The sequence below is a fragment of the Schistocerca nitens genome, chromosome 10 (assembly GCF_023898315.1).
Source record: "Schistocerca nitens isolate TAMUIC-IGC-003100 chromosome 10, iqSchNite1.1, whole genome shotgun sequence".
Taxonomy (NCBI): Eukaryota; Metazoa; Arthropoda; class Insecta; order Orthoptera; family Acrididae; genus Schistocerca; species Schistocerca nitens.
The window spans coordinates 47,419,237-47,432,368 of record NC_064623.1 but is presented as its reverse complement, the minus strand read 5'-3'; the positions used below and the strand labels follow the sequence as shown (position 1 = coordinate 47,432,368).

At 42.1% G+C, this 13,132-nt stretch overlaps 1 protein-coding gene across 1 annotated transcript in view; it reads left to right on the top strand.

Moving 5' to 3' along the window:
- LOC126210184 (smad nuclear-interacting protein 1) overlaps positions 1 to 10,422 on the top strand; it is a 30,602-nt gene extending 20,180 nt beyond the window's left edge. Inside the window, exon 5 of the mRNA XM_049939348.1 lies at positions 9,863 to 10,422. Within this exon, the coding sequence (XP_049795305.1) occupies positions 9,863 to 10,156 (294 nt within the window). The 3' untranslated portion in view covers positions 10,157 to 10,422. The remainder of the gene's footprint in view (positions 1 to 9,862) is intronic.
- Positions 10,423 to 13,132: the final 2,710 nt, after the last annotated feature.

Genomic DNA, 13,132 nt, shown 5'->3' with positions numbered 1-13,132 from the left:
TAGTCTTCCAAAAAGTCATTACTTGATTTGTTGAAGAGCCTGTTTTCCATTTGTGTTACGTCCACCGAAAGTGTATCTTGCCAGATTGTTGGTCCCTCCTGTGCTCAGTTAGGGGGAATGTGATGGAATAGGAACGTAATTTTCTCACATCCTGTTACTTTGTTGGTGTTTTAGCACTAGTGTCCTCAGTACCTATCCTCACGTATCAAATACCTATCGTCATTCCATAACTGCAATACCAGATTAGATATGTCCAGCATCTTGGCTGCACCTTTGCATAACACTAAATTTTTCTTCTTCTCCCTTTCAGGTGTACAAGTGTGGAACAAGGGACCTAGTAACCTGCATTTTAGCTAAAAAGTCCGTTCAGTCAAGAGGAGATTAAAGCTTTTTCTCTTACCATCAGCGTTATTTCTCTTTTGATGTATACCAGCAATTTTCCTTCTGTCTGACACTATATTTGTTAAATTGCTAACACTGAAATGCTTTTCTCATATCTATCCATTACTGTTTTCGTCCCTCCGTCTCATCTACTATCCTTATCTTACTGTTTCTCACACTTCCTCTGATCACTCAGCTGCTTCTCCACATTTGATTGCTTCAGTACTGTAGTGATACATATCATTCTTATGTTTTTAAACATTGCTTTCATTTGTTTCATGGAACATCCATGACTTCACGCGAAGTCTTATCGCATCTGCAGTCTTGGCAATGCATGGCATTTGAAAGAAATGACATAGAGCACTGCTCTCCAGATTTGATTGGAAATGTTTGATGGTGGGCCCGGATTAATTGTTTCACTGTTATTGGGTTAGTGCATAAGTTCATTGCATTTTTCCATAAGTTTAATAAATACACCAGATGCACATAACTGAGACTTACATCATCCATATAATCTCCTTCACTATTTACAACAGTCCAACAATGTTGCAGTAACTTTTCAGTTCTGTGAGTGTAGGAATCGTGATTTTGAGGTGAAGAACTCTTCGAGCTATATTCAGAGTGCATTTTCATCCAGAAAAGAAGTTTCTTGAAGGTTGTTTTATAGAGAGCAGAAAAGACGAAAATGTGAGGCCACAAGATCTGGGGAGTAAGGTGGGTGCAGAATGTCTTTCCAACCCAACTCCTGTATAGTATTTTTTGTAAATCTAGCAGACTGGGTGTGCGTTATGGTGGAGCAGCATCACTTTATGGTCTTCCTGGTCATTGTTCATTGACTGCATCTGCAAGACATCTCAGATGTTGACAATAAGTACACCACACTATCTCCACCAGTTGCGCAACATTATCTTTTGTGGATGTGTGCTGGCCTTTGTACAGGGAGTTGCTGCTTTGTTTGGGCACAACCGTTCTTTTCTTTTCCTTATGTTAGCATAAAGACACCATTTCTCATCAGCAGTAATCATTCAGGGTAGGAACAGTCGATGTTTTTCACGAACCAATTGATGACGAGCAAACAGAAATGAACATACAGGCACCTACTGATTTTTGTGATTGTGGCTTAGAGCCTGCGGTATCCATTTACTAGATTTTCAAACCTTTCCCATTGCATGCAAATGTCATACATTCGTGGAATGATCAAAATTCGTCACATTTACCAATTCTCAAATACACTGATGTGGATCAGTGTGTTTAAACGATCTTCATCAAACCCTGAAGGTCTTCCTGAACATCGAGAGACACTTGTATCAAAATGATCCTCCTCAAAACGAGAAAACCATTTCCTTGCCATGCTCTGTCCAATTGCATTAGCCCTATACACAGCACAAATGTTTCTGGCTGCCTTTGCTGATGTCGCCACTCTATTGAACTCGGACAGAAGAATATGTCAGAAATGTTCAGATTCTCTACTTGGAACCCCATTTTCTAGTGCCCAAAGTTCCACTCAGTATCTCCAGAACACAAAATGATAATGTGTAAACTCAAATAGCAACAGTGAACTACAAATAGAAAATTACAATTGATAAATGAATCCATGCAAAAGAAAAATGCTATAAACTTATACACCAACCTATTACATTAGACATCAGTAAAAGGAAGGGTAGCCAGTCTCAAGTTGATCTGTGAGACAGGGTTAAATTTCGCAACTCAACTGTCAGTAATTAAAAGCCCTGTAACTATCAAACTGCTTTCATGAAAGTTTCAGAGATCCAACCATTGGACTGGAAATGATCACCGCTAACAATTCAATACACCTCTCTCAACTGGCTATTAGTAAGTGCCCTTATTAATTACTGTAGCAACAAAACAAGTAACAATTCAACAAAAGCTCATGTGACAGCCTTTTGCCACATGTCTCAATAGTTCTGTCCCTCAGTGGCTCTGCATTCGTTTGCTGAGTATGGGCTAGGTGACCCCGGGGTTCCTGAGCTGGAGACTGATAAGTGCCGCTAGCCCTCTGCCACCATAAGCTATGGGTATGCTTCAGCGACCACCGTGCAGCACAGCGGTGTAATGTTGTTTGTTTTGGATAATGTAGGCCTTTGCTTCACCGCCTGGACCGCAATGAAGGTACAAACCTCTATAAAAAAAACCTCAACATGTGCTACGTGCTGATGTGAATGGCTCTGGAAGTAAAGCAGTCTCCGGCAGGCAACCTCTCGGGCACCTGCTGCCCTCTGGTTGTATAAGGCTTGCTAAGGCACGCAGTGCTCTGCCTGGGTCGATGGTTGTTTGCCTAATGTATCATGGGATCCCTGTGGAACGGTCTAATCAAACTACTACTACTATTGCCACTGACGGTACGGGTGTACCGTCAGCTGGTACCTACACCCACTCCTCAAAGAGAGCTTGGTTGGTCATTCCTCCCGAAAAGAAGTCTCAGAAACATAGTAACGGGGCATTATTGTGCCATAACACTTTCATTGTAATCAAGCAAACAGGGGGAACCTTTGAGAAAATCTCCCCTTTCTATATTCACAAGGCATTGTAAGATATTGCTGGGTCTGTAAAAAGTGTCAAATGACTTCGTAATGGAACACTTTTAGTTGAATCAGCAGATTCAAACCAAATATCTAAGCTTCTGGGATGTAAGGCCCTAGGTGGCTCCCCAGTCGAGGCTGAGTTGCATAACACCCTTTACGTTAGTAAGGGCATGATTAACTGCTCCAATATAATGGAGTTGGACCCCGTGGAGTTACCAGTGTGATGCTACAAATGTCAGAGATTTGGCCATACCACTATGGGATGTAATGGGAAGGCTACGTATTGCAATTGTGGAGGCTCAGCTCACGACTCGGGCAATTTTTGTACACTTCCTCCAAAACATATGAACTACTCTGGGGATCACCCAGTCTGGAGCAGGAAGTGTGAGGTTTACAACGAGGAAAGCAAAATTCAGGAGTTGAAAGTAAAGAGACACATGCCCTATGGGGAAGCTATAAAGGCTTTCAGAGCTATGCAACCACTGGTTTTTGCTACTTTTTTTTGCATCCGCTCTTAAGACGCCAATCACTAAGTGTGATGCCTCCACACGAACTCAGACCACAGATTCAAGTATGAGTACATGCACTTGTCGGTGTACCTGTGTGGAGAAATGCTCCACTTGAAACTGAAGTCATTCAGAAGTCATCGACAACAGGCTTGCCACCTAAGCCACATACTACTACCAACATCAGAAGCCAACTAAGCCATCTCCGCAATCCAGCCAACCACCTGTCAGTAAAGGAAAACATCCTTTGAAAAGTAGTTAAAACTCCAAGAAAGTAGTAGTTAAACCTTCAGATCGGCACACTCTCTCCCTTTCTGATGGGCACTATGCTCTTGAGGATATGGACTTCCAGTTGGAGGAACCGGAGACCAAGGAACTGGCTAATGTTCCCCCTGACCTCTCCAGTAAATCACCGCCTCCAAGGGAGAAAGAGAACAACCATTGCTAACCAATGGCTTTCACAGGGACTTCAGTGTTGCAGTGGAATTTGAATGGATATCGCTCACATTTGAAAGAATTGCAGCTATAGGTCCAGGAGAAACCGTTTTGCATCTGCTTACAAGAAACGCATCTTAAAGTCACTGACACACCTGCATTATGGGGCTACCAGGCATACAGGCAGGGCGATACTACTGGAGACAGGGTTAAAGGTGGAGTGGCTGCCCCTCTTACCACGGCCATGCAAGCAGTTGCTGTGAAAGTTCTTGTATCCTTTAATATCACACTGTGTTCATTGTACCTTCCCCCTATTGATGCTTTGACGCACTGGAAGAACTCTTCCGGGCACTACCATGCCCATTCCTCCTTGTGGGGGAACTTCAATACACAAAGTGTGCTGGGGGGCTCAGCTACCTGTTGCTCTAGGGGTCGGATGATCAAATGACTCATCTACTCTGAGAATATCGACCTTCTGAACGTGGTTCAGATGACACACTTTTCCACAGCTACAGGGTCTTTTTCAGCCATCAGCCCCCCCCCCCTCTGCCCCCCCCCCCCCCCCCCAGCTATTGCAGACTCATTTCAGTGAGAAGTAGCTTCAGATTTACAGTCTAGTGACCGCTTCCCAGTGTGGATCTGTATGCCGACTAGGATGGTGGCCAACAGGAGACCTTGCAGATGGATGATGCAAAGGGAAAATTGTTACAGTAGAGTTGACAGGCTATTTTTGAACAAAAATATTGTGCGTAAGGGGTGGTGACCCATATCACTTGTGAGATCAATTGGGCTGCCCCAGCGTCCATCCCCAGGTCTAGTAACCACCTGAGACGGCAGCCTATACCTTGGTGGAATGACGACTGTCGATTGGCAATCAGTGCCAGACTGACAGCTCTGCAGAACTCCAAACACTGTCCAACTACAGACATTCTTCATGCCTCCACATCTGCAGGAGCACATGCGAGACAAGTGATAAAACAACAAAAGAGGGCTTCCTGGAGGAAATTCAAGACTTCCATTAATTGGTCCACTTCAAGTGTGCAAGTTTGGGTATCAATAAGATGGATTTCAGGCAAAGGTAGTACTCATCCCCTTATGGCCGTGGCAAGTAATGGGGTCTTGGTGGACACACCAGAAGACATGGCTCAAGTTTTAGCTGAACACTTCTTTACTGTTACTATGTCATCCTGACAAGCTCCTGCTTTTCAGGTGTTCTGTAGCACTGCAGAGGTGAGGAAGTTAAATTTCTTATTGAATAATGACGAAGTCTACAACCTTCCGTTCTCCATGCGGGAAATGGAATTAGCTTTGTCTGCAGTCAGACACACTGCTCCAGGATCTGATGAGATTCATAATGCCATGCTTCATCATGTGCCCTGAAGTGAAAGGACAGCTCTTCTCTTGTTTGTCAGATCTGGTTTGATGGACAGTACCCCACGACTTGGAAGGAGGGAATATTAATTCAATTCTGGAAACTAGACAAGGACTGTGGCGCCCCTGTCACCGGACTGTCACCCTTACCAGTTGTATGGGTAAGACTCTTGAACGCATGGTCAATAGCCGCCTCATCTGGCTGCTCAAATCCCGAGGTCACCTGAGCCGCACCCAGTGTGGTTTCAGGTGCTACCATTCTACCCTTGACAACTTAATTCTACTGGAGACGGCGATACAGGATTCATCCTTACGCCAAAACCATTTTGTCTGTCCTTTTTTTTTTTACCTCGAAAAAGTGTATGACACTACTTGGAGGTACAACATCCGTTGCCTACTTCATGAATGGGGACTACGTGGACACCTGCCACTTCTTATCCAATCCTTTCTTGAGGACCAGCGTTTCCAATATCGCATTGGCAGTGCCAAATCTGACTTCAATGTTCAGGAGAATGGGATCCCCCACAGCAGTTGCCATCGCTGTCAATGCCATTTCCTCTGCAGTCACGAGCCCTGTCAAATGCTCTTTGTTTGTGGATGACTTTGCAGTTGTCTACTCTTCCTCTGATCTTATGACGATGACAGAGGCAGCTACAGCTGACCATTAGGAGGCTGGAAACCTGGGCCAGGACAATTTGTTTTCGTTTCTCACCCAAGAAGACTACATGTGTCACTTTTAAACGTGCTCGTCAAAGTTTTAACCAACCTATGCTCACAGTGGTGAACAGTATTTTATATTTTCAAGATACTGTGCACTTTTTGGGTTTATTATTTGACTCAAAATTGACTTTGCTCCCCCACCTGAAAGACCTATCAACAAAGGGTTTCCAGTCATTGAATATTTTGAAATGTCTTAGCGGAAAAACATGGAGCTGACAGGTCCCGCCTCCTGCAGTTTTATAGGGCATTTGTTCGATCACACTTAGATTATGGCAGTGTGGTCTACTGATTGACCTGTCCTTCCTATCTCAAGATGTTAGATGCTGTCCACCATGAGCGCATTTGGATGTCAACTGGAGTGTTTCGGACCAGCCCAGCTCGGAGTCTGTGTGTAGAGGCTGGTGAACCACCACTCTGGATTTGGCAACATATCCATTTGGCTTGGCAGGCACTGAAAATCTCAGTCATTGACATTTAGTTCAGTGGTCCAACCCACCTTTGAACGGCTGTTCAGGAATCAGCCCCATGCGACCAAGCCATTTGGGATACATGCTATGGACTGTTTCAAGGATCTGGATGTACCAGGCATCAAAATACACAGCCAGGGACAGAACACATTGCCGCCTTGGTGTTTTCAGAGGCCCAGAGTGATTTTCAGCTTGACACAGTACAGCAAAACTTGTACTCCAGATTTTGTTTTTACACCTATGTTGTCATCCATTTTAAGTACGTACCACAGTTTTATCGTTGTTTATATAGCTGGCTCCCAGCAAGAGAATGCTCTCGGTTGTTCTGCTGTTTATCTTGATAGAGGTTTTAAAGTGCATCTTCCAGAACAATTTACAAATTATGATGATGAATTATATGGCATTCTGGTGCCACTGGGGAGGGTTCACAGACATCACTGTACAAGGTTTCTTGTCTGTTCTGACTCTCTTAGTGCCCTGCAAGCACCAAATGTATCCAGTAGACCCACTGATTCAGTGCAACCATGACTCCTTATAGTGGTTCCAACACTGTGGTAAGGAGGTGGTGATGTTTTGCTGGATACCTGGAACGACATGGCTGACAGTCGCCAAGGAAGCATGTTGGGATGGTGCTGTCCATCACTGACCCATCCCGTTGCATGCCATCATCTCATTTTCTGACAGATGCATTGGAGGCTGAATGATTGCACGTGACAGACAATAAACTGCGGTCGCTCGAATCAACCACAAAGGCTTGGCAGACTTCATGTCAGCTTCGCCGCTGGGAGAAGGTTCTGCGTACCAGACTGCGCTTCAGGCATAGCCCTTTAACACATGGTTTTCTCCTCCAGTGGGAGGATCCCCCACTCTGTGAAGTTTTTGGCGTGCCACTTTCAGTTCAGCATATTTTGGCTATGTGTGTCCTGTATACTGATATCGGGGCAGCCCTTATTCTCGCTGGAGATGTGCCCACCATCCTCACAGATACCGATTCTAGTGTTACAAGGCTGGTGGAATTTTGTGCACTGTCAGGCCTCATCCCTAAATTGGTGGGGAAGGGCAGGAGATTTTGACATTATAAACTGCTCTGTATGTGGGGACAGCCTTCATCCCCACCAATGAGATTTGCATGCTGACTTTTCATCAGGGCTCTGATGACTATGATGTCTAGCACCCCCTCAACTCAAATCGTCATCATCTTTATAGTACTGTATGTTCCTAGCTCGCTATAGCTGTCTGTTACAGCAGCGAGTTTGTTCCTTCATGCACTTACTCCAAACCTAAGCTGTCGATTCTGCGGTGCAACTGGATAGCTGGCTACTATAGTCATTAGCTACTGGTACAAGAAAATATCTCAGTTCCTAGTGAGATTTCCGCTGACCTAGCATTGCTCTCGGTCTTCGTCTTCTCCTCGCAGCATCAGCATCGATTTCATACCGAAATGCCTTTCGTGTGAAGTTTTATGACTCGCCACCATTTCACTGTCTTTACTCATGCTACACAGCCCAACATGTAAATCGGTGTTTCATGCTCCAAGGCATTCCAACTGGCAAACATTAATGCCCACGTGAGTGTGCGTAAGGTCCACTGGACACTGCCAGCAAACTCGTGTGTTAAACACGTACGTTTAGTCCAGATCTTGTCCAGACTATTTTTTCCACAAGAGATGATTAATTCTAAGCCTCTCGCTTCGATAAAATTTGGTATTATGCTGGTGATACTTGGGGACAAGGTAGTGACTTCGTTTGTTGTCCACTGTTCCTACCGTGCGCCACCTTTGTCTTGTGCCACCACATCGACGAGTGACTTTCCTCACTATCTGATAATTTTAAGACATCTCATGTTGTTCTTTTTAGTCATTTAATAAATGCATTCTTATTCATCTTTGTTCAGTACTTATTGGTCCTTATTTCACAATTAATTACATGAGGTAGGTAGGGAAACTGTCATGCGATCACTGAAATATGCACATGCACAAATTTGCACAGAAAAAAAATGAAATTTATTGTTATTAATTAACTCTATCCAAGTCCTACACTTCTGTTCAAATCACATCTCCAGCTGGCTAATGTTTCCACACACAACTCTGAACCCTTCTTTCACAGAACAAGTGGACACTCATTAATCCATGGCACTGACAGACAACAAGAAAAAAGTGCTCGCGTAGAATTCGATGCCCCTGCAGCGGAACGCACTTTCGAATGCTTTATAGGATTCCGTTCCAGAAATGTAATCTTTGATGCCAAGAAGCCACTAATTCCAGACTTTCAAAATTAGCATTTGGAAAAAGAAAAAAGAAAAATGGCTGACAGCTTGCCACCTCAATTCGATGAGGGCTCAGTCTGACTCCTCAATTTCGTGAGCACTCAACCAGCACACAAAATTGTTTAAAATAGAGACCTTTGAGCCATTCATAAATCTGGAGGAGAATGTAAGCATTGTATTAGCCATCCCCTGCCCCTGCTTAACTGCACTTCTGTAAAGTGATGCCTCGTGGCAGGAGTTCAAGAATCATTGCTGCAGTATTTCTCTCCCTCCGAGCCAGTCTACTTGGCTCCAACTGGCATCCATTTAGGGAAAATCCAACCCATCTTCCTCTGGCCGAACATAAACTCACTTCCCTCTGCCACTAGAAATCAGCTTGAGTGACTACAGTATCAAAACTGCTAAAGAACACCTGGGTGGCTAGGAAAGGATGTGTTACAATTTGATAAGAATGTAATGAGGAAATAGCTTAACATAATATCACAAAGACTGGCATTTCATAAATTATAGATATTCATTATGAGAGCTGTTGGTGTTATCATCAGCCATTCAGTCAAATTAATTGTCACTATTTGCTTCTCGTGTAGTATGAATATCATAATTTCAAATCTCTAAGGATATCTAGTAATAGGCCTGATGGCTTTAATGTTCTCAGGTGCCACATATCCATAAAGAAATAATATTACAAAATTGATTTGCATTTTGTGAATCTGGATTGGTGTCAGCTGTTTGTGACAGTTGAAAATATGTGCAGGACTGGGATGTGAATCTGGATTTCCCGCTTATCATGAGCAGTCCCTTAATCACTTCAGCTGTTTGAGCATGCCTTCAAGACTGACCCAAACTTCCACATGGAGTCCACAACCCTTGCACACATTGTGATTTTGACACAGGGAGAGACAGATATTTATCATCGTTTTATCTCCTATAGCCAAGGATACATCATGATGGTTACAATACCTGCGGTTATACAGTTTCCGTGTCTGCAGTGTCCATGTCTGCACATCACATGTCCCTGATATGCATGCATGCATGCATGAAGGAACAGACACATGAGAAGATAGACACTGTATAAACACGGACATTGTAACCATCATGATGAAATAAATAACACTTCTGCCAGTCTACTACGTACAGAATCCCTGTTATAAGCTAGTATTTGAAATTTTTGCAGGTGGCTGATATCCCTGTGGACCACCCATCGTGTTCGAAGCAGCACGCAGCCCTGCAGTATAGACTTGTGCCTTTCACTCGAGAAGATGGAACAAAAGGCAAGAGAGTGCGACCGTACATCATCGACTTGGACTCTGCTAACGGCACGTACGTGAACAATAAGCGTATTGAGGCACGGAAGTATGTGGAACTGATGGAGCGAGATGTTATTAAATTTGGATACAGCTCAAGAGATTATGTTTTGTTACACGAGCACAGCAAAGGCGACGAAGAAGACGACGATCAGAATGGGTAGTCACAAATGGCTGTCCGGGAGATACTTTGAAGGAAGGTAGTTGCCTGTTTTATTGAACTGGTTAGTTAACGTTTACTTGAATGGGTGAAAAAAAAGTGATTCATTTGTTGATATTGTTGAATGAGCTCCATTCATCTAGACCACTTTGTCATATTGTGCCCACTAGGCAAAAATTTCCACTGATTAATGACATCGCTAGACTGCCTCATTTTGTATCACGTTGGTTGTGATTCATCAGAATCGGTCATTAAACCTCAACAATGGCACTTCTGTCTTTCTTTTCATCATGCTACTTACATTGGTGGCTGTTGTTGTTGTTGTTGTTGTTGTAACAATTCTAATAGCAGTAAAAGTACCTGTTTCATCTATAAAGTTGATAATAATGCTGTTGTCTGATAGTGGAGGAAATGTTCATAGTAGAATATGCGTTGGTGCCATATTATTTAACTCAATACTTCAAAAAGAGCAGAGAGAAGGACTAACTTCACCACAAGGGAAGTTGGTTATGGTAGTGATAACTCACTAGACTTAGTCCATTGTATGTTGTGCAGTGACGTGGTCCATGAGAAGTGTGTAGTATGTTATCTGTGGCACTTTTGCATTTAAGACACAAATGACTGTGATATAGTTATAAAAAACAGGGTATGGGTTGAACTTATGTAAAGTAAAGATTCCTTCAGTTTAATCCTTTCTTGCCATTTGGCACTTGCAGTTATGTACAACTGAATTTTAATCACAATACAGAGGTGAAGTTAATTGATACGAATTCAATCACACATTTTTAAAGGGAGCAGACAGTGCTTCAGTATTTTTTGTTTTGTTTTGTTGTTTCAGTTGTAGAACAGCATTTGCATTTTTTACTATAGCCATAGTTATTATAGGTACCCATTTGCATTGTTTATGTAATAGCCGGTTAAACGTGTGTGTGTGTGTGTGTGAGAGAGAGAGAGAGAGAGAGAGAGGGCGGGGGGGGGGGGGGAGATTAAGTGTAATTACAATTTTCAGCTGTTTGTGAAGACACACTGACTAATAAAACTTTTTGACCACTGCATCATGACAATCACATACATTGAATTCCCATTTTCCCACCATGTTCACTGGAGTATGTAAGTTTTGCTTTCATTATCTAAATTATATTTCTGTTAGCAGAACACCTAGAAGGTATTGCTAGATGAAAGACATTTTGAGGATGTTATATAAGGTGGTACAGGCAGGGTGCATCACCAAACTCAGGACAATTTATTAGTTTCTTTAGATAAAATTGTGTTTGTGAAATATTTAATATTATGAAAAATTCTTTACATGTGTAGAACACAGTATTTCAACCCAACCTCTTTTAGCATAAACAATGACCTCCAATATCTGTCTGAAGTGCATGTGTGCACAAAATTATGTATCATAGTCTATATTGGCAAGTGCTGCCTACCTCTGTGATGGTCATTAATGACATCAGATTGGCATGTTGAGATTTGTTGGAAACCCTTTCAACTACTGTCTGTGTGCCGTAGTCCATGAGATCTAAATTAGGAGTGTTGGCATGCTAAAATTCCTTAGGAAAAATCATATCAAAATTGTGTAAAATACAGTATTGTGCCAGATAGCTTATGCGGGCCATTGCACTGTTTTGCTGAAAAACATGTGGAGTTCAACAAAAATATGGAGACATGACATGACCTCACAGGACACAGTGGTGAGCTTGTCAGAACTGACAGGAATTATTTTTTCTGTCCTAAAGATATGTTCACACCAGAAAAAAAATCTGATTCACCCCATGGCATTGTTGTTCAAAAACACAAAAAAATATCAGTGACTGACAGGCTCTGCTTTCTCAGTTTCAGGGAGCGTTTGTCTGGCCTTCAATTGTAAGATTTGTGTCGTATATCATCCTCAAAAATTATGTTCATTGTCAGTTTGCTTACATCAATAATCTTCACCAATGATCACAATGATGGTCTCGGCTCCTCTGAAACAAACATTTGAGCTGTTTCTACAACTTCAGGGATCCTCACGATGCAGTCGTTCGAGTGATGCTTCCTTGACAATAAACTGGAGTCTGAGTTTGAGTGTACTGGAGCTGAATATTTTGCCAAAAGACAATAAGCTCCCGATCTCAGGTTGTTCAAAGAAGGAAATTGCATATGCTGCTGAGTGCCCAGTGTGAATGCTTTTGAAAATGACGACTTTACCATACTCTGCAAATTGTGTAAACTTCTTGGGCAGTTTGAGATTACACCTGTTTACTAGGTACATCTTACAGTGCAGAGTACCAACAATCACCTCTGGCGGATGAATAATGTTGCGGGAAATATAATTTACCTGGATTTTGGTGATTCATCTGCTGTCTAATTTCATTGATATAGGTACTTTAATTTTGACTATTTTGTTGCCATGTAACTTTCCTCTCTGCAGTTTCTTTAAATAGTTGTGATATAGTCTGTTTGAACACTGTTATATAGCTTTTGATAAAAAAAATTTCTTCGATTTATTAAGTTTCCAGTTGCACAATGAATTATATCACTATCTCTGTTAAGTTCAGATTTATGCTCACATTTGTTAAGGGGATGCAGAATCTCCCATTACCGCAGTGTTAATTTATAGCTACTTTAGGGAACATTTTCCCTCAAACTACTGGAGTTGGAGAGAGAATTTTTACTGTATGTGGACTGATATGTCATAACAATACAGAAACAACAGTTTTTGTTCATAGTTACTACTTAAAGAGATATTAAATTTTTCCATTACTTTTCACTAAGTTATCTCCTCTAAATCTTTTGTAAATCAAATAATTTGAAAATCATTGTTTCAGTATGTACAAGAAACATATGTGACTATGTCATAAAAATTTCAGACTTCTAGGTTCAGCAGTGGGTGTTATAATGTTCCTAGAAGTAGTAAAAAGTAAAGTTTTCACGGAGAAAGAGCATTAAAACATTCCTGAGCCACTGTTAATACCTTCTTCACAATATTCCTAATCAT